Source organism: Drosophila teissieri, chromosome X, assembly GCF_016746235.2.
Source record: "Drosophila teissieri strain GT53w chromosome X, Prin_Dtei_1.1, whole genome shotgun sequence".
In the NCBI taxonomy this organism is placed as follows: domain Eukaryota; kingdom Metazoa; phylum Arthropoda; class Insecta; order Diptera; family Drosophilidae; genus Drosophila; species Drosophila teissieri.
The window spans coordinates 123,518-144,850 of record NC_053034.1 but is presented as its reverse complement, the minus strand read 5'-3'; the positions used below and the strand labels follow the sequence as shown (position 1 = coordinate 144,850).

At 41.6% G+C, this 21,333-nt stretch overlaps 4 protein-coding genes across 4 annotated transcripts; all 4 read left to right on the top strand.

Moving 5' to 3' along the window:
* The first annotated feature begins 3,013 nt into the window (after positions 1 to 3,013).
* On the top strand, positions 3,014 to 8,067 carry LOC122623684 (DNA-binding protein Ewg-like). Its single transcript, XM_043802969.1, has 6 exons — positions 3,014 to 4,027; positions 4,103 to 4,312; positions 4,671 to 5,141; positions 6,006 to 6,131; positions 6,194 to 6,329; positions 6,414 to 8,067. Exons 1-6 carry the CDS (start codon positions 3,338 to 3,340, stop codon positions 7,073 to 7,075), a joined length of 2,295 nt encoding a protein of 764 aa, XP_043658904.1. The 5' UTR covers positions 3,014 to 3,337; the 3' UTR covers positions 7,076 to 8,067.
* Positions 7,658 to 9,172, top strand: LOC122624000 (DNA-binding protein Ewg-like). The gene is made up of 2 exons (XM_043803413.1): positions 7,658 to 7,750; positions 8,334 to 9,172. Exons 1-2 carry the CDS (start codon positions 7,658 to 7,660, stop codon positions 8,529 to 8,531), a joined length of 291 nt encoding a protein of 96 aa, XP_043659348.1. The 3' UTR covers positions 8,532 to 9,172.
* A 1,622-nt stretch (positions 9,173 to 10,794) lies between these two features.
* LOC122623688 (loricrin) lies at positions 10,795 to 12,509 on the top strand. The gene is made up of 2 exons (XM_043802976.1): positions 10,795 to 10,936; positions 11,041 to 12,509. The coding sequence occupies exons 1-2, from the start codon at positions 10,931 to 10,933 to the stop codon at positions 11,635 to 11,637; spliced, it is 603 nt and encodes a 200-aa protein (XP_043658911.1). The 5' UTR covers positions 10,795 to 10,930; the 3' UTR covers positions 11,638 to 12,509.
* A 407-nt stretch (positions 12,510 to 12,916) lies between these two features.
* Positions 12,917 to 13,369, top strand: LOC122623998 (dormancy-associated protein 2-like). The gene has a single exon (XM_043803411.1). It carries the CDS (start codon positions 12,917 to 12,919, stop codon positions 13,367 to 13,369), a length of 453 nt encoding a protein of 150 aa, XP_043659346.1.
* The last annotated feature ends 7,964 nt before the right edge of the window (positions 13,370 to 21,333 follow it).

Sequence of the window (21,333 nt, the reverse complement as noted above, 5' to 3'; positions counted from 1 at the left end):
GTGTGTGTGCGCTGGCGCAGTTGAAAAATGTTTTAGTCAAAGTGAGAGAAAATCATTCATTGAAAATAATCGAAAAATGTCTCTAGATATTTTTAATTCCCTGCATATTCACAATATTAACGATGTAAACAGCAGTACGTTTTGGGCGCTGAGTTTAAAAAAACAGTAACAAAATGTAAATTCATAGGCTAGAAATACAGAAAATTAGCATTGGGAATGCAAACATCGAAAGCCAAAGCCAACGCCAACATACCCTTGTAGTAAATATATACATATATTTACTGAATAATAAGAATATACCGAATAATAAGAACATATGATCATAGTTTCCATTAATTCTTCATCAGATTTTGGTCAAACTAAACCCGCTTTATGATCGAAAACAACGAAACTGGGATTCTTTTCCATTAACTGGCTTGTGACTTTCCGACTGTTCCTATGACTGGCGTAAAATAAAGTTGTGCGATGCTTTTCAAGTCTTAAAGGACTCTAGCATGTTCGGATTTCCAGATCTAGAATTAGAAACAGAAACTGGGGAACAGAGCCAATGAATTCAGAGCTTTAGCTTTTCAGTTTAGCACTACTCTAGGTTCCCTCACGCCGTTTTAGTCACCCAGCTGGCTCAGCATCCAGTTAGGTATGTACATATGTATGTACTTATCTAAGGGGGTGAACTCTCTCCACTCCTTTCCCTTTCTCTCGTCATCAGATGTCCGCTCGCTTCAATTCAGGTTTAGAAGTGTGTTCACTTTGGCAGGGCCTCTGCTCTCGCCGTATGTTTGGCACGCGCAAGTGAATCGGGCTCACATCCCCTATAAATAAGGTCGTGGGAATGGTGGTGTGGTGTTTCAAACCCTACGTTTGGGGGTGGTTGGGTAGTGCGGGTAGTGCATGCGTGGTGGTTTAGAAATGATCCAAGGAAAACAAATAGTATCTCGCATAAGGCAGTGTTTTCATCGTGCTTTGCACCTCGAGCTCTCGAGCTCGGCGAGTTTGCGTGTGTATTCATTGCGGTGAAAGCTGTGCGACTTACGGGGTTGGTTTTTTTCGAGCCCGAATCTCTGCTCTTACTTTCCTGTTGGGGGTGTTGATAACTCATATACCTGAGCTCTTCTCGTCTAAAGTAGGAGAGCTTTAGTGCAGACATGATAGTGCGCATTTAACCGCAGTTACTAGGACATTCAAGCTATAACATCTATAACATTTATAACATGTGAAGTACGGGGGTCTTTTTACTAAAACCCCTGGGCAGAGAAAGACGGCGAGAATTCTATATAGCCGTTTCAACAGCGATGTCGACGCATGGGCGCAGTATTGATTTTTCACTGCGTCGACGTCGGAATCACTCCATGGGGTGGTTTGTCGTTCCTTCTCTTTTCGCCCAGATAGTGCCTTCTCTTGCTATCAGCTAGCACCCTCTCTTTCTGCCGTCGCGTTGCCGTCGTTGGATTTTGAGTTTCTGAGCAAACGCAAATAGAACTTGAGCACAGAGAGCGACCAAAAGCGGTGTCGTGCGGTTCGTTCGCGGCCCTTATCTCGTTCCAAAAAATTACTCATTTTATTTTCTGTGCTACGAAAAGTGTGTGCCAAAAGTTGTGGACTGACCGAGGAAATATAAAATCAGCCAGAATTAAACAGAAAATAACAAATAAACCAAAAGGAACCGCAACCAGCAAAGAAAAGATAGTTGCCAAGTCGACCAAAACAAATCCCCACTTGCATTGCCCTCAACAACACGTCAAACTCAAATACCTGAGGCAAGCAAATTAATAAGCGTACTTTTTTTTAAGGTTACTGCCTGCCAGTTCAACGCCAATCGCAAACTCGAACCCAATTTTCGAACCCTATATCAGTGCATCAGTGCGCACGTGCAGCGGTTCCCAAGAAAGCGAACGAGAGCGATATATGAATACTACTCGAACTACACTTGCGGAGCAAGACGATCTAGATTACAATTGTGAGCGGGCGCAGAAGCTGGGGGATTCTGCGCAGTGGAGCTGAGCAGTGGATACACTGAAAAACGGGGGGAGTAAACAAATTAGAGAACGAGATTAGTGTTTGGCAATTGTGTTTAAGTTTGGAGTGCATTTCTTAGCTTACATTTCATATTGATATATATGAATAAAAATGTAATAGTAATCAAGGGATATTCGTGAGATCCGTGCTTCAAATGAACAGAAATGTTGTGGGGAAAATACAGTTCCAGAATACCAAAGCTGAAAATTTGAAGAGAAAAGAAAAAGCTTTAACAGAAGAAATAAGTGTTGAATTCATAATCGTCCTCCTTGTTTCAGATTTCTTAAGGGTTCTTAAGGTTTGCCTTCGCACTATGCTTAGTCTATCTCCATGTTTATTTGTATATGGCACACGTACCCAGGTTCTCGAAGTTGCTCAACTTTCAAACAAAACCAATACGATCCCAAGTATTTGGACCTACGAAAAAAGCACTCGATATGGACGGCGATAGGCCATAATCTGCAACTGTGGATCGCTCGAGTTACAAACAGTTGTTCTCTTCCTATGTACCTCGTCATCAATGGTAAATACATACATATGTACATGTATTGTTGCCGCTGCGTTTGTTGTCCCATTATTGTAACTTGTGGTGTTGCGCAGGTCCGCTACCTTCTGCTAGTAAACAAACAACAATATCCCCTTCGAACACTTCAGTTTTCAAGCATATGGGCGCCGTTGTGGGCGTGGGCAAAATGTTTTTTTTTTATTTGTATCCCTACGAGTAACGGGTATAAACATTGTTCCTTTGTTTTCTAATCAAACCTGTGACAGCTTTTATGACATAGAGCTATAGGAAAATTAAACAAAATATTGGGATATTTAAGCAAATGAACGAACTGTGGACTTCTCGCCGTGTGCTTGGCATAATCCACCGTATCACATACCTTGAAACTCTTTTAAGACCTTCCCGTCTTTGTTTTTCCAAACAGTTGCAGTTTTTATCACACTGTGCATGCGAGTAAGTCCTTCCTCAACCGAGTGACAAGGATTGAGGCGAGCAGAGGAGCGGAGCGGAAGCGGAAGCAGGAAGGTTCAAAAGGCAATCCCCACCGCCAAACTGGCCACCACAAGCTATCGGCTGGTCGTGGCGCCGGCGGGCAGCCAAAGGAGCTCGACTGGAAATGTGGTTGTCACCACCACCTCCTCGGGCACCCACTCCTCGAATGGGGCTAACGGAGGATCAGGAGGAACTTCTGCCGGGAGCAGCACGTTGGGAAGCGGTCTCAACGTGACTACAATAACAGCGACCGGCGGGGGTGGAGGTCAGCTGCAAAGTGCCGGCAACAGTTCCCAGAGCAACGGAACCACCTACAAGATCGAAATGCTGGATGAGGATATCCAGAGCTTGGGTTCCGATGACGACGACGAGGATCTAATCAGCAGCGATGGCAGCTTATACGAGGGAGACCTGGGCTCCATGCCAGTGAATGATGATGTGGCCCACCAACTAGCGGCCGCAGGACCAGTGGGTGTGGCAGCAGCGGCGGCAATAGCGAGTTCCAAAAAGCGAAAGAGACCCCATTGCTTCGAAACAAATCCCTCGGTTAGAAAACGGCAACAGAATCGATTGCTGCGCAAGCTGAGAGGGATTATCTATGAGTTTACGGGCAGAGTGGGCAAACAGGCGGTAGTTCTGGTGGCCACACCGGGTAAACCCAACACTAGCTATAAGGTTTTTGGAGCCAAACCCCTGGAAGATGTGCTGCGCAACCTAAAAAACATTGTAATGGATGAACTGGACAATGCACTGGCTCAGCAAGCGCCACCTCCGCCCCAAGATGATCCATCGCTCTTCGAACTGCCAGGCTTGGTCATCGATGGTATACCCACTCCCGTAGAAAAGATGACCCAAGCGCAGCTGAGAGCCTTCATCCCGCTGATGCTCAAGTATTCTACGGGACGAGGGAAGCCGGGATGGGGCAGGGAGTCTACCAGACCGCCCTGGTGGCCAAAGGAGCTGCCCTGGGCCAATGTGAGGATGGATGCGCGTTCCGAGGACGACAAGCAGAAGGTGGGTGGGGTGGGTGTTCCAACAGCCGCCCCCGATCTCCTTTGAATCGTATTAACTGTTTGCGTCCCTATTCAGATCAGCTGGACACATGCGCTACGCAAGATTGTGATCAATTGCTACAAGTACCATGGAAGGGAGGATCTGCTGCCTACCTTTGCCGATGACGAGGACAAGGTTAACGCTTTGATTTCGCAGTCGGGCGACGAAGACGAGGACATGGAGCTTTCAAATCCTCCTACCATCCACACGGTGACGACAATGACGCCGCCGACGGGCAACAGCAATGTAAGTATTGCACAGGTCACAGATCACAGGTCACAGGTCCCATTCAAGGTAATGGTTTCAGCTTTTTTTTATAATCTGCTTGGATTTAACCGTGTTGGGTTAAATGCAAACAAGTGAAGAGCACTTTTATTTAATCGAAGAGTGTTTCCACATTTTGGGTTTTAAATAAATGTAAACATTTTCTAAATGTATTTTAAAATAGTTCCTTAGGCTACCATATTTTACACAAACATAATTTGCAATAGTCGAATGCGACGAACTACCCTGCGATAAGTCACGCCCATTATTTATCCGCAACCGACATATGTATATCGTATTACTAATCCATCAACCAATCCACATCGAATCATCATCACAGCAACCGCAGCAGGTGAACGTTGTGAAAATCAATAGTGCTGGAACAGTGATCACCACCCACACGGCCCAAAGCAACACTCCTGCTCCGACAATCATCCAAAGTACCAATAACCAGCATGTGACCACGACGGCTACGCTGCCCGCCTCCACGAAGATTGAGATCTGCCAGGCGCCGGCTCAGAATCAGCAGCACCAGCAGCACCATCAGCACCACCAGACGCACTTACCCAACGCCGTGCATATTCAGCCAGTGGCCGGAGGACAGCCGCAAACAATCCAGTTGACCACTGCCAGTGGAACGGCGACCGCCACAGCGGTTCAGACGACAGCCGCCGCCGTAAGTGCGGCGCAGGCTCACGCGCATTCGCAGTCCCAGGCTCACTCGCAGTCGAATGCTAACCAGACGGTCACTGCCCAGCAGATCGCCAATGCTCAAGTCTGCATCGAGCCCATTACGCTCAGCGATGTTGATGTTCGTACTAATCCGGATGAAATGCCCCTTAAATTGCTGTTGTGCTTCCCAACCGAGCCAGGACTAGGGTCCAGACTTGTCAGACTTGCACACTAGAATAGCAGAATACCGATTCATTTGTATACCGACAAGTACCGACAAGCTTAACACGCTTACTGTAATATGCTGTACTGGCTTCCTACTTTGCCATGTTTTCTCCGATTGCACACTGCGAGTAGGTTGCATTAGGTGAATTGGACTAACGCAGATTGTAAAAGCAATAGTTATCTTACTTAAATTGCATACAGATTCAACGATTTAAATTCATCAGTCCATTGTTAATTGTTAATTGAAAAAAAGGAATAGGAAATCGAAAAAAAAAACAGATAATATTGTGAAACTTTTGTGCATAGCTTACAAGTCTTACGCCCTTTTCTTGAAACTTGCATTAACTGAATGATGTTTGGCTCAATCTTTCGTTTTTTGATATTACCTATTACTATTTTATTGATATTACTTTTCGTTATTCTTGATGTTGTTGGTCCCGATGATCCTCTTATTTTATTTAAGTCAACCTAATATGACCTGATTTTTTGTTTCGTCTGTTTGTGTTCTGTTGCAGCTGATTGTTATCGAGTTATTGGTTATTTTCATCATTATTTGCATCCGCCACAAACCGAAAAATCACACCCACATGTAAATACGACTTCTGTCACTCTAAAAACACAAACAAAACATTTTTATCTTTATTTTAAGAATTATCAGTAGTGCTTGCTTAATATGCATTTCGGTAGTTTTATTCTTAAATTCTATTACTTTGTTTTGGCTTAGTCATATGCACATCTGAACAGTTATTAACGATTGTAATTTACCACTTATAAACAGTACACCACGCAAACGGTCCTCTCACAGAATGCCGATGGTACCGTCTCGCTAATCCAGGTAGACCCCAATAATCCTATTATCACATTACCGGATGGCACAACTGCCCAGGTTCAAGGTGTTGCCACGGTAAGTACATTTAGTGACCCGTGCATCCTCGTTTGAGTCCTTACCTGCAACTCTTTTTTCAGCTCCACCAAGGTGAAGGCGGTGCTACCATTCAGACAGTTCAGAGTCTCACTGATGTGAATGGTCATGAGAACATGACCGTAGATCTTACCGAGACGCAGGATGGGCAAATATATATTACAACGGAGGATGGCCAAGGTATTTATTATTATCGCTGAGTACTCCGAGTTGAAGTTAGCCTTATCATTGCTATACGCACTTACCAAACGCACTTTGTTCTAGGTTATCCCGTTTCGGTGAGCAATGTGATCTCAGTTCCCGTCTCTATGTACCAATCGGTGATGGCCAACGTGCAGCAGATCCAGACGAACAGCGATGGAACAGTGTGCCTCGCGCCGATGCAGGTAGATACAAGTGTCAATCGCTCCACCAGTACCGCCACCAGTTCCTCATCCTCTTTGGGAAATGGCGGCGTTCAGTGCTACTCGCTGATCTCGGCGGGATCGTCAGTCCTGGGCCGTCGCAGTGGCGCGATGATTGGGCATCAGGTCACTCCCGGGGAACGTTTCTACCTAGCCACATCCACCTCCACGTCCAGCAGTTTAGGGCACCACAACAACAATAATAGCACCCTAGCAAATAACAATAATAGCGTAAAGATGCCCATGCCCTTGCCCATAGTGTTGGCCACTCCTAGCAGTCCCCAGGTGGCCAACAAGAGAACCACCAGGAGATCCACCGGGGTTAGTGGGGGAGGGGAGACAGTGATGGTTCAGAAGCGTGGGAGACCCAATTCCTCTGCAAAAAACAAATCCCAACTAAATGCCAATGAAAATTGCCACTCCCCCGCCGGTACTTCCTCTTCCATCCGTTGTGTGGACAGCGCCAGTTTAACCAGTGTGCAGCTCCAACTGCCGGCCATCAAGCTGGAGCATTTGGGGTAGAGTCTCCCAATTAATAATCCATATTATCTCGAATCTAGTCAATTGCGGCTTTCCACAAACAGAAAAATAAGAAACGCACAACTGCACTTGCCATTTAAACTTAGACGCGCACATATTGTGAATGCCAAATAATCGAAATAGTTACAGCCAAAGGAAATCCCTCAGTTACTAACTATATAAATTGAATTTAGTGCCGAGAATAGAAAACCAAAAAATTTGTTGAAAATTAAACCAAAAATCAATTCTAAATTAAAAATTAAAGTTGTTCCTAGTTTACATAGCTACAAAACATAATATTTTATAGTTTTAGCCATTTGTTTAGTTGTTAAATTGTGCAGTACATATACATATTTATGCACATAATCTTGCTAAGAGTGCGAATCAAACCAAATATTAACAAATTTAAGTTGTACAATTAGGTTAATTCTAGCCTGTAAGTAATACAGCAAACAGGGACCAGCCAGCCTAAAGTTAGACGTACCTGTAACCCCGTGAGTCTTAGCTCCGTAACACTTTTTTTTACCCACCATGCAATCCCTTAAACGTAGTCAATTCGCATTAAAAATGCGCAAAGGCGGGAAAATGAGTTTATCATTGGAGGTGTTCACCTTTAGTCGGGAGATAAAAATGTGCTATATATGTGGAGGGATATTTGATATATTCTCCAGAAAGTGGGTGCAAAATTAATTTTATGTTGATCTAGTACTATTTCCATTATTGCTATTGTGTTTCAATGAAATCAATATTGCTTTTACCATAATTATTGTGTTTACATGTTTGATTTTCATATTAATCGCAATTTAAATTGTTTTAGACCAAATTTTGTTTTTAATCAAGCCAAGTCAATTGCGAAAGGGAGAAAATGAAAATGCAACAAATTTTATTAAAAAAAAAGCGATTGTTGTGATTTTATTATAATTTTATTTTTAAATATTTGCTTGTATATTGTGTAAACTGAAATGCTAAATAAAGCCAGCAATTTACCTTCAAAATCATTTTTTATTTTTAATTTTTGTTGGTCTCAGAATATACATTTTTTGCTTGTCCTGATTTTTTATTGAGTTAATGTAAGTATATTTTGCTATTATACATTTTATCTTATAATTTTATACTTTATTTTCTTTTCCTTTTAACCAGATAGAAAAAGTGGACAATTTTCGAGGACCCCTTGATCTGTAAAGAAATATTATGAATTTGTATAGCTAATATAATAATAACCGTAATATAACTAATAACCGTTTCTTTCAAATCCTGAAAGGTGGAGAATGGCGACCAGCTGGAGACCATCACCATGTCGCCTGGAATGCACCAGATGATGATCCAGGGAGGTCCTGGCCAAGAACCCCAGCTGGTACAGGTGGTCAGCTTAAAGGACGCCACTCTGCTAAGCAAGGCCATGGAGGCCATTAATTCCGGCAACGTGAAGTCTGAAGACACGATTATTATGGAACAATAGCTGGAGCCCATAGAAGGCATGATCTCGCCGGAGTTGAGCGATTGAAGTGCCGTATTCTCTGGGCCTCGTAGCTCTCCTGACTGACTACCCGTCTATAACTTAGGGTTCCTTTTGCCCCACCAAAAGAATGTTTTCCAAGTACCTGAAAGGTGTTGCTAACGGAGACAGAAGCAATAGGAACCCCATGGTCCCGTCTACCCAAGTATAAACCATCTAGTCATCGCATGTCTAGTCAAGAGTGCTTTCTCTGTATAAAGCGCGCAAGCAGTTCAGACTTTGCATAGATAAATATCTTTAACTACTCGTAACACCCTTATTCCTAATATTTTTTGTGCGTTTTTTTTGCTCTATAACTAATTTAAATCTAAATTATATTAGCTATACAATTGTAACAAACATATGCCAAGGTGTAAACATTATAAGCGTTACTTCTACGTGGCACTATATATATATGATAGATATACTTGTGCAACATTCGCTATAAATAACCAATAAATATTTAACGAAGAAGAAGGGTTCATAAATTATACAATTAACTTAGGACAACTGATAAAGAACGCAATGCAATGTAACCAGAGAGCATCACTTTAAACTTAAATATATTACCTAATAGCTAACGATAATGAATACTATTCATAATTAATAAATAAACCAAAGAGTGTACGACATAATCAACCTTTTATTCATAAAACTTTGGTATAAAGAGCTAAAGATGCAATCAATGTTTTTAAGCCTTGGTCAGAATAAGCGACTGTACATTTTTTTTCCGGCCCATATCAGCATATAGTGCAGTGATGTAACAATTCGGAAATCGCAGAAAGTTTGCCCACCGAACCCACGTCTCTTGTTTAATTCACTGATCGCTTTTGTCTCGCTGACTAAACCCCAGCCTCAACCCAAAATTTACACTAGGGGGGAGGAGAGGACACACACGCCAAAAGTATTATAAGTTCATGGAGGCAACAAACAAGTTTTCTCTGCGCCGCATCGTAGTTTAAACCGAGCCCACGGGACGTTGACCCGCTGATCCACTACACTACAGATGATGCCAGCACTGGTGGAGACCGAAATGAAACTGTAACTGCAGCCTACCTGCAATAGGTGGGGAATGCTAAGCATAATGTGCCATACTAAAAGTCAATTTTTATTTACGGGTATGTAGTTTTATAATATAAACTATATATAAAATTAATACATAATAATAATAATAATTTTATGGGAATGCATTTTTGCCTGCAAGTTGAAGAAATTATGTGACTAATGAGTCTATATAATCAAATCTGTTCTCGTTTGGATTTTACCCTGCACATTTATTGAAAGGGATATTTGCAATATGCCACGACTGCAAAAACTTTAGATATTTTGATGTTTTTTTTTATTTTATAATAATGAAATTGTGCACTTGTGCAACTGCTTATAAAGGGGCCATTTCCATTCTTAAATCATCATCCATATCCCGCCATGGCGAATTTATCTTATAGTCATTTTGTTGTAGTTCGTTGGTGTATCGCGATTTGAGCGACTAGTCATCGTGATTGCCTCTGAGGGATTTTGTCGAAGTTTTGGACAAAATTACCATCGATACCCCCTAATGCAAATCCAATAACCGCACAACGTCACAAGTTGCAAGTTGGACTGAAGTTGCTATTGTGACCGGCAATGTTGCGGATTATGCAATGAGAAAGGTGCACCATCAACTTGTCTGTTGGGAGATGTGCATTTACTATACAAACAAATCTTTGGCTGACTACAAAACTATTGCAGATGCAGCAATCGGATGGAGTTGCAGTTATGAGTTGTCTGCAGCTTTCGCCTGCTATGTTTTTCACCCCATCCATTGGGATTTCAAAACTAATGCCCATTGTTGAATCCTCCCCCTGACGATGATGCGGCACCATTTGGCCCATATTACAACAATAACACAGAAAAAAAATCAATGGTAATACTAAAAATTCTTTTATTGTAGTTATTTAATACAATTAAATTTGTAGGTCCCATTCGCTTTTAGCATAAAAACTATATGTAGTTTATAGTTCTATTTTGAAGATAAACCTATTTTTAATACATATTTGATATATATATAATAGAATATCTTTATATATATATAAGTATATATTATAATATTTAATTTATGCTTTTGAAAAATCGTACTATCATATCCTTTCTTTAGATTACCACCTTATTCTTAGCAGTGCCTTGGTAGCAGCTTCAATATCTGCCAACCACACAGTAAGCGTTAAAAAATGTTTTTCCTTTTGCCATCTGGCAGAGCCAAGCTTTTCCGGCTAAAGTTATGTTGCGTCTGGTTTGGTATAAAAACTCTCGCTGCCATCCGTGGTTGTGTCAGTTGTGGATTTGCACTAAACCCACTAGTTAACCCAAGCGGAGTGTTTTAAGCTATGAAAGTACGGTTCGCCAGGATAACTACTAAATTATCCTGAATTATCCTAAATTATAGCGCTGGCTATTTTTTTTTAAGTGATTCTAATAAAGTGTTTATGCTTTTCAGGCCTTTGTGTGCCTCCTGCTCATCGGAGCGGCCAGTGTGACGGCTAAGCCTAAGCCCGGCGGAGGAGGTGGCTGGTCCTCTGGAGGAGGTGGAGGCGGTTGGTCATCAGGAGGTGGTGGCGGTGGTGGTGGTCATGGAGGCGGAGGAGACGTGCAAATCATTAAAGTGATTACGGAGAGTGGATCTTCTGGAGGCGGCGGAGGAGGAGGTGGCTGGTCCTCAGGAGGAGGCAGCGGGGCCGGAGGGGGATGGTCTTCTGGAGGTGGCGGCGGTGGCTGGTCCTCAGGGGGAGGCGGCGGAAGCGGAGGCGATGTTAAACTCATCAAAATCATAAGTCTCGGCGGCGGCGGAGGAGGTGGAGGAGGACATGGTGGTGGTGGAGGAGGAGGAGGAGGCTGGTCTTCTGGAGGAGGAGGAGGTGGCGGTTGGTCATCAGGCGGAGGTGGTGGTCACGGAAGCAGCGGAGGTGGCGGCACCAAGGTCATAAAAATCATCAAACTGAGCTCTGGCGGCGGCGGCGGCGGCCATGGAGGTGGCGGCGGCGGCCATGGAGGCGGCGGTGGCGGCGGTTGGCAGCCAGCTGGAGGTTGGGCCTAAAATCTTTGTCCAATTCTAGAACGTTGTCAAATCAATCTTTAACCACTTTTGTAAATACTGTACATATGTATCCAAAATGAAATTTTTTTGTTATTACGTTACTTACCTACAAATTGTAACAAATGGCACATGCTTGTAATAACCAACTTGTTAAATCAATAAATGTACCCCAGTACAAATAGCAATATAAAAGAGGAAAATGAAAGAGCCCATCAACACTTAATATTTTGAACTTTATTTTATGCCGAAAAATTGAATTACTTTCTTGTTAGCAGGCGATCATTATCAGTAGCAGGTTTATTGAAATAAACTACCAACTGAGCGTTGGTCGCCTTCTGGAAATTCTGATTTCCAGGTGTTTTAAACCGAAAAATCACCCAATTTGCCCTAAAAAATTCTGATTTGCATGACAAATATGTAGTTTTCTACTACAACCAAAACAATTTCATTAAAAATCTTAATGTTATAGGGCAAATTTTGTGATTTTTCGGTTTAAAACACCTGGCGAATAGACGTTCCAACAGGCTGCGCCCACAAGTACACAATCATTTTCAGGTGCTGAGTTTTAAAACGCTGCACAAAAGTAGGTAATACATTAACTTTAGCTTTGAGTTCCCAGGTAAAGAAGTTGGAATACGCTTCTAATGTAAAAGCTTGGTAGATAATACGAACATGAAGCTTTGTAAAAATATACTGGGTTTATTCTGTTTTTCCTTTTTGTCCAATTAAGAGGGATTTTCCAACAGATGGCATGCAAATAATTGCTACTACTCTAACTGAGTAGTATCATCGGGTATACTCCGGTATACCCATTCAATTTCAATTAAGCTTGATATTCCGATTTTTTAACGAGTGCGGTACATCTGCTTATCCTGTAAACGAAATAAAAGAAACGATTTTATTTAGATGTACTACATTCATAATCATATTATGAGCAATGTGTTTGTTATTGCTGTTGGTAATATAACCGCTTTCTTAAACATTTTTTTTTTTAATTTGTAAACCTTATTTTTTCATAAAGAACATCAAAGCAATCGACGAGTTTATTATTCCCACTGATCAATTAAATAAAGAATGTTTAATGTCCGTCGGCCACGTAAGTATTGTATAAATCATTGCAATCCATGAGAAAATTCAATGGCTCCCAGTGATGACGACCGATCGAACAGTAAACAATGGGTGTTCATATATAAAGATGCAATTTACAGTTGACGACTAGTTACCCATCTGTTTTAGCGCCAATAAAATCCGGAAAACCAATTGCAAATCGTCAAGTAAAATGAGGAGTTGGCAGCATGTTGCCTTCTGGCTTCTTGTATTAACCAGCTGCGTGAGCGTCACCACTCCAAGTTTACTCGCCTTAAAAAGAAAGCTGCTTTTCGGAAGTAGAGGTGGAGGGAACGGCTACAACGGCAACAGTGGGGGATATCATAGTGGCGGCTACAATGAGAGAAATGGATACCACAGAGCATCAGAGGGTGGTGGTTATATCAACGGAGGAGACAGCACCATAAGACTCTTTGTCGATTACCCAGCCTATAGCGGTTACCACGGAGTAGGTGGTGGTAACAACGGAGGAGGAGGTGGGTACCATGAAGGCGCACCCCATCAGGTTGGGGGCGGTTGGGGGGACGGTCATTCGTACGCCATCAGCAGTGCTAGTAGTTGGGCATCCGGAGGAGGTGGTACTGGCGCATATGCCTCTGCTAATGCTTACGCAGGAAGTTGGTAAAAGTTTATATTTAAAATATATTTTTTAATATTTACTGAATGAAAATATAGCAAGAACCATGTTTAATATTTTTCTCCAAATATGGAAATTTTATTTCTGGATTTCAGATACCAGGTTAACAGAAATGTCAGGAAGTGGCCAAGAGATCATTTCGTTTCTAGTAGACACCTACTGCTAATTATGATCTCCTGGTGCATAAAGTAATGAAATGTGCCAAAAATCGGACATTTGTTGGGAAAATTGAGAGATTCTGGATTTCAGATACCAGGCGATCAGAAATGTCAGGAAGTGGCCAACGATCATTTCGTTTCTAGTAGACACCTACTGCTAATTATGATCTCCTGGTGCATAAAGTAATGAAATGTGCCAAAAATCGGACTTTTGTTGGGAAAATTGAGAGATTTTGGATTTCAGATACCAGGCGAACAGAAATGTCAGGAAGTGGCCAACGATAATTTCGTTTCTAGTAGTCACCTACTGCTAATTATGATCGCCTGGTGCATAAAGTAATGAAATGTGCCAAAAATCGGACTTTTGTTGGGAAAATTGAGAGATTTTGGATTTCAGATACCAGGCGAACACAAATGTCAGGAAGTGGCCAACGATCATTTCGTTTCTAGTAGACACCTACTGCTAATTATGATCTCCTGGTGCATAAAGTAATGAAATGTGCCAAAAATCGGACTTTTGTTGGGAAAATTGAGAGATTTTGGATTTCAGATACCAGGCGAACAGAAATGTCAGAAAGTGGCCAACGATCATTTCGTTTCTAGTAGACACCTACTGCTAATTATGATCTCCTGGTGCATAAAGTAATGAAATGTGCCAAAAATCGGACTTTTGTTGGGAAAATTGAGAGATTTTGGATTTCAGATACCAGGCGAACAGAAATGTCAGGAAGTGGCCAACGATAATTTCGTTTCTAGTAGTCACCTACTGCTAATTATGATCGCCTGGTGCATAAAGTAATGAAATGTGCCAAAAGCCGGACTTTTGATCCGAGTTTTGTTGGGAAAATAAGGAGATTCTGGATTTCAGATACCAGGCGAACACAAATGTCAGGAAGTGGCCAACGATCATTTCGTTTCTAGTAGTCACCTACTGCTAATTATGATCGCCTGGTGCATAAACTAATGAAATGTGCCAAAAGCCGGACTTTTGATCCGAGTTTTGTTGGGAAAATAAGGAGATTCTGGATTTCAGATACCAGGCGAACACAAATGTCAGGAAGTGGCCAACGATCATTTCGTTTCTAGTAGTCACCTACTGCTAATTATGATCGCCTGGTGCATAAACTAATGAAATGTGCCAAAAGCCGGACTTTTGATCCGAGTTTTGTTGGGAAAATAAGGAGATTCTGGATTTCAGATACCAGGCGAACACAAATGTCAGGAAGTGGCCAACGATCATTTCGTTTCTAGTAGTCACCTACTGCTAATTATGATCGCCTGGTGCATAAACTAATGAAATGTGCCAAAAGCCGGACTTTTGATCCGAGTTTTGTTGGGAAAATAAGGAGATTCTGGATTTCAGATACCAGGCGAACACAAATGTCAGGAAGTGGCCAACGATCATTTCGTTTCTAGTAGTCACCTACTGCTAATTATGATCGCCTGGTGCATAAAGTAATCAAATGTGCCGAAAACCGGACTTTTGATCCAAGTTTTGTTGGGAAAATAAGGAGATTCTGGATTTCATATATCAGGCGAACAGAAATGTCAGAAAGTGGCCAACGATCATTTCGTTTCTAGTAGTCACCTACTGCTAATTATGATCGCCTGGTGCATAAAGTAATGAAATGTGCCAAAAATCGGACTTTTGTTGGGAAAATTGAGAGATTCTGGATTTCAGATACCAGGCGATCAGAAATGTCAGGAAGTGGCCAACGATCATTTCGTTTCTAGTAGACACCTACTGCTAATTATGATCTCCTGGTGCATAAAGTAATGAAATGTGCCAAAAATCGGACTTTTGTTGGGAAAATTGAGAGATTTTGGATTTCAGATACCAGGCGAACAGAAATGTCAGAAAGTGGCCAACGATCATTTCGTTTCTAGTAGACACCTACTGCTAATTATGATCGCCTGGTGCATAAACTAATGAAATGTGCCAAAAGCCGGACTTTTGATCCGAGTTTTGTTGGGAAAATAAGGAGATTCTGGATTTCAGATACCAGGCGAACACAAATGTCAGGAAGTGGCCAACGATCATTTCGTTTCTAGTAGTCACCTACTGCTAATTATGATCGCCTGGTGCATAAACTAATGAAATGTGCCAAAAGCCGGACTTTTGATCCGAGTTTTGTTGGGAAAATAAGGAGATTCTGGATTTCAGATACCAGGCGAACACAAATGTCAGGAAGTGGCCAACGATCATTTCGTTTCTAATAGTCACCTACTGCTAATTATGATCGCCTGGTGCATAAACTAATGAAATGTGCCAAAAGCCGGACTTTTGATCCGAGTTTTGTTGGGAAAATAAGGAGATTCTGGATTTCAGATACCAGGCGAACACAAATGTCAGGAAGTGGCCAACGATCATTTCGTTTCTAGTAGTCACCTACTGCTAATTATGATCGCCTGGTGCATAAAGTAATCAAATGTGCCGAAAACCGGACTTTTGATCCAAGTTTTGTTGGGAAAATTGAGAGATTCTGGATTTCAGATACCAGGCGAACAGAAATGTCAGAAAGTGGCCAACGATCATTTCGTTTCTAGTAGACACCTACTGCTAATTATGATCGCCTGGTGCATAAACTAATGAAATGTGCCAAAAGCCGGACTTTTGATCCGAGTTTTGTTGGGAAAATAAGGAGATTCTGGATTTCAGATACCAGGCGAACACAAATGTCAGGAAGTGGCCAACGATCATTTCGTTTCTAGTAGTCACCTACTGCTAATTATGATCGCCTGGTGCATAAACTAATGAAATGTGCCAAAAGCCGGACTTTTGATCCGAGTTTTGTTGGGAAAATAAGGAGATTCTGGATTTCAGATACCAGGCGAACACAAATGTCAGGAAGTGGCCAACGATCATTTCGTTTCTAATAGTCACCTACTGCTAATTATGATCGCCTGGTGCATAAACTAATGAAATGTGCCAAAAGCCGGACTTTTGATCCGAGTTTTGTTGGGAAAATAAGGAGATTCTGGATTTCAGATACCAGGCGAACACAAATGTCAGGAAGTGGCCAACGATCATTTCGTTTCTAGTAGTCACCTACTGCTAATTATGATCGCCTGGTGCATAAACTAATGAAATGTGCCAAAAGCCGGACTTTTGATCCGAGTTTTGTTGGGAAAATAAGGAGATTCTGGATTTCAGATACCAGGCGAACACAAATGTCAGGAAGTGGCCAACGATCATTTCGTTTCTAGTAGTCACCTACTGCTAATTATGATCGCCTGGTGCATAAAGTAATCAAATGTGCCGAAAACCGGACTTTTGATCCAAGTTTTGTTGGGAAAATAAGGAGATTCTGGATTTCATATATCAGGCGAACAGAAATGTCAGAAAGTGGCCAACGATCATTTCGTTTCTAGTAGTCACCTACTGCTAATTATGATCGCCTGGTGCATAAAGTAATGAAATGTGCCAAAAATCGGACTTTTGTTGGGAAAATTGAGAGATTCTGGATTTCAGATACCAGGCGATCAGAAATGTCAGGAAGTGGCCAACGATCATTTCGTTTCTAGTAGACACCTACTGCTAATTATGATCTCCTGGTGCATAAAGTAATGAAATGTGCCAAAAATCGGACTTTTGTTGGGAAAATTGAGAGATTTTGGATTTCAGATACCAGGCGAACAGAAATGTCAGAAAGTGGCCAACGATCATTTCGTTTCTAGTAGACACCTACTGCTAATTATGATCGCCTGGTGCATAAACTAATGAAATGTGCCAAAAGCCGGACTTTTGATCCGAGTTTTGTTGGGAAAATAAGGAGATTCTGGATTTCAGATACCAGGCGAACACAAATGTCAGGAAGTGGCCAACGATCATTTCGTTTCTAGTAGTCACCTACTGCTAATTATGATCGCCTGGTGCATAAACTAATGAAATGTGCCAAAAGCCGGACTTTTGATCCGAGTTTTGTTGGGAAAATAAGGAGATTCTGGATTTCAGATACCAGGCGAACACAAATGTCAGGAAGTGGCCAACGATCATTTCGTTTCTAATAGTCACCTACTGCTAATTATGATCGCCTGGTGCATAAACTAATGAAATGTGCCAAAAGCCGGACTTTTGATCCGAGTTTTGTTGGGAAAATAAGGAGATTCTGGATTTCAGATACCAGGCGAACACAAATGTCAGGAAGTGGCCAACGATCATTTCGTTTCTAGTAGTCACCTACTGCTAATTATGATCGCCTGGTGCATAAAGTAATCAAATGTGCCGAAAACCGGACTTTTGATCCAAGTTTTGTTGGGAAAATTGAGAGATTCTGGATTTCAGATACCAGGCGAACAGAAATGTCAGAAAGTGGCCAACGATCATTTCGTTTCTAGTAGACACCTACTGCTAATTATGATCGCCTGGTGCATAAACTAATGAAATGTGCCAAAAGCCGGACTTTTGATCCGAGTTTTGTTGGGAAAATAAGGAGATTCTGGATTTCAGATACCAGGCGAACACAAATGTCAGGAAGTGGCCAACGATCATTTCGTTTCTAGTAGTCACCTACTGCTAATTATGATCGCCTGGTGCATAAACTAATGAAATGTGCCAAAAGCCGGACTTTTGATCCGAGTTTTGTTGGGAAAATAAGGAGATTCTGGATTTCAGATACCAGGCGAACACAAATGTCAGGAAGTGGCCAACGATCATTTCGTTTCTAATAGTCACCTACTGCTAATTATGATCGCCTGGTGCATAAACTAATGAAATGTGCCAAAAGCCGGACTTTTGATCCGAGTTTTGTTGGGAAAATAAGGAGATTCTGGATTTCAGATACCAGGCGAACACAAATGTCAGGAAGTGGCCAACGATCATTTCGTTTCTAGTAGTCACCTACTGCTAATTATGATCGCCTGGTGCATAAACTAATGAAATGTGCCAAAAGCCGGACTTTTGATCCGAGTTTTGTTGGGAAAATAAGGAGATTCTGGATTTCAGATACCAGGCGAACACAAATGTCAGGAAGTGGCCAACGATCATTTCGTTTCTAGTAGTCACCTACTGCTAATTATGATCGCCTGGTGCATAAACTAATGAAATGTGCCAAAAGCCGGACTTTTGATCCGAGTTTTGTTGGGAAAATAAGGAGATTCTGGATTTCAGATACCAGGCGAACACAAATGTCAGGAAGTGGCCAACGATCATTTCGTTTCTAGTAGTCACCTACTGCTAATTATGATCTCCTGGTGCATAAAGTAATGAAATGTGCCAAAAATCGGACTTTTGTTGGGAAAATTGAGAGATTTTGGATTTCAGATACCAGGCGAACAGAAATGTCAGAAAGTGGCCAACGATCATTTCGTTTCTAGTAGACACCTACTGCTAATTATGATCGCCTGGTGCATAAACTAATGAAATGTGCCAAAAGCCGGACTTTTGATCCGAGTTTTGTTGGGAAAATAAGGAGATTTTGGATTTCAGATACCAGGCGAACACAAATGTCAGGAAGTGGCCAACGATCATTTCGTTTCTAGTAGTCACCTACTGCTAATTATGATCGCCTGGTGCATAAACTAATGAAATGTGCCAAAAGCCGGACTTTTGATCCGAGTTTTGTTGGGAAAATAAGGAGATTCTGGATTTCAGATACCAGGCGAACACAAATGTCAGGAAGTGGCCAACGATCATTTCGTTTCTAATAGTCACCTACTGCTAATTATGATCGCCTGGTGCATAAACTAATGAAATGTGCCAAAAGCCGGACTTTTGATCCGAGTTTTGTTGGGAAAATAAGGAGATTCTGGATTTCAGATACCAGGCGAACACAAATGTCAGGAAGTGGCCAACGATCATTTCGTTTCTAGTAGTCACCTACTGCTAATTATGATCGCCTGGTGCATAAAGTAATCAAATGTGCCGAAAACCGGACTTTTGATCCAAGTTTTGTTGGGAAAATAAGGAGATTCTGGATTTCATATATCAGGCGAACAGAAATGTCAGAAAGTGGCCAACGATCATTTCGTTTCTAGTAGTCACCTACTGCTAATTATGATCGCCTGGTGCATAAAGTAATGAAATGTGCCAAAAATCGGACTTTTGTTGGGAAAATTGAGAGATTCTGGATTTCAGATACCAGGCGAACAGAAATGTCAGAAAGTGGCCAACGATCATTTCGTTTCTAGTAGTCACCTACTGCTAATTATGATCGCCTGGTGCATAAAGTAATCAAATGTGCCGAAAACCGGACTTTTGATCCAAGTTTTGTTGGGAAAATAAGGAGATTCTGGATTTCATATATCAGGCGAACAGAAATGTCAGAAAGTGGCCAACGATCATTTCGTTTCTAGTAGTCACCTACTGCTAATTATGATCGCCTGGTGCATAAAGTAATGAAATGTGCCAAAAACCGGACTTTTGACTCGAGTTTTGTTGCGAAAGTTGAGAGATTCGGGATTTCAGGTACAAGGCGAACAGAAATGTCAGAAAGTGGCCAACGATCATTTCGTTTCTAGTAGACACCTACTGCTAATTATGATCTCCTGGTGCATAAAGTAATGAAATGTGCCAAAAATCGGACTTTTGTTGGGAAAATTGAGAGATTCTGGATTTCAGATACCAGGCGAACAGAAATGTCAGGAAGTGGCCAACGATCATTTCGTTTCTAGTAGACACCTACTGCTAATTATGATCTCCTGGTGCATAAAGTAATGAAATGTGCCAAAAACCGGACTTTTGACTCGAGTTTTGTTGCGAAAGTTGAGAGATTCCGGATTTCAGGTACCAGGCGAACAGAAATGTCAGGAAGTGGCCAACGATCATTTCGTTTCTAGTAGTCACCTACTGCTAATTATGATCGCCTGGTGCATAAAGTAATGAAATGTGCCGAAAACCGGACTTTTGATCCAAGTTTTGTTAAGAAAATAAGGAGATTCTGGATTTCAGATATCAGGCGAACAGAAATGTCAGGAAGTGGCCAACGATAATTTCGTTTCTAGTAGTCACCTACTGCTAATTATGATCGCCTGGTGCATAAAGTAATGAAATGTGCCAAAAACCGGACTTTTGATCCAAGTTTTGTTAAGAAAATAAGGAGATTCTGGATTTCAGATACCAGGCGAACAGAAATGTCAGGAAGTGGCCAACGATCATTTCGTTTCTAATAGTCACCTACTGCTAATTATGATCGCCGGGTGCATAAAGTAATGAAATGTGCCGAAAACCGGACTTTTGACTCGAGTTTTGTTGCGAAAGTTGAGAGATTCCGGATTTCAGGTACCAGGCGAACAGAAATGTCAGGAAGTGGCCAACGATCATTTCGTTTCTAGTAGTCACCTACTGCTAATTATGATCGCCTGGTGCATAAAGTAATGAAATGTGCCAAAAACCGGACTTTTAATCCGAGTTTTGTTGGGAAAATTTGGAGATTCTGGATTTCAGGTACCAGGCGAACAGAAATGTCAGGAAGTGGCCAACGATAATTTCGTTTCTAATAGTCACCTACTGCTAATTATGATCGCCGGGTGCATAAAGTAATGAAATGTGCCGAAAACCGGACTTTTGACTCGAGTTTTGTTGCGAAAGTTGAGAGATTCGGGATTTCAGGTACAAGGCGAACAGAAATGTCAGGAAGTGGCCAACGATCATTTCGTTTCTAGTAGACACCTACTGCTAATTATGATCGCCTGGTGCATTAAGAAATGAAAAGTAATGAAATGCCGAAATTAATGCAACGAGGTGTGGCATTCCACTTTTGGACAACTATTTTTATTGCTATCGAAAAAATAATAATTATTTTGTATCAAAAAAATATTGTCAGAAACCTGATTATTTCAATCGGCGTTTTTACC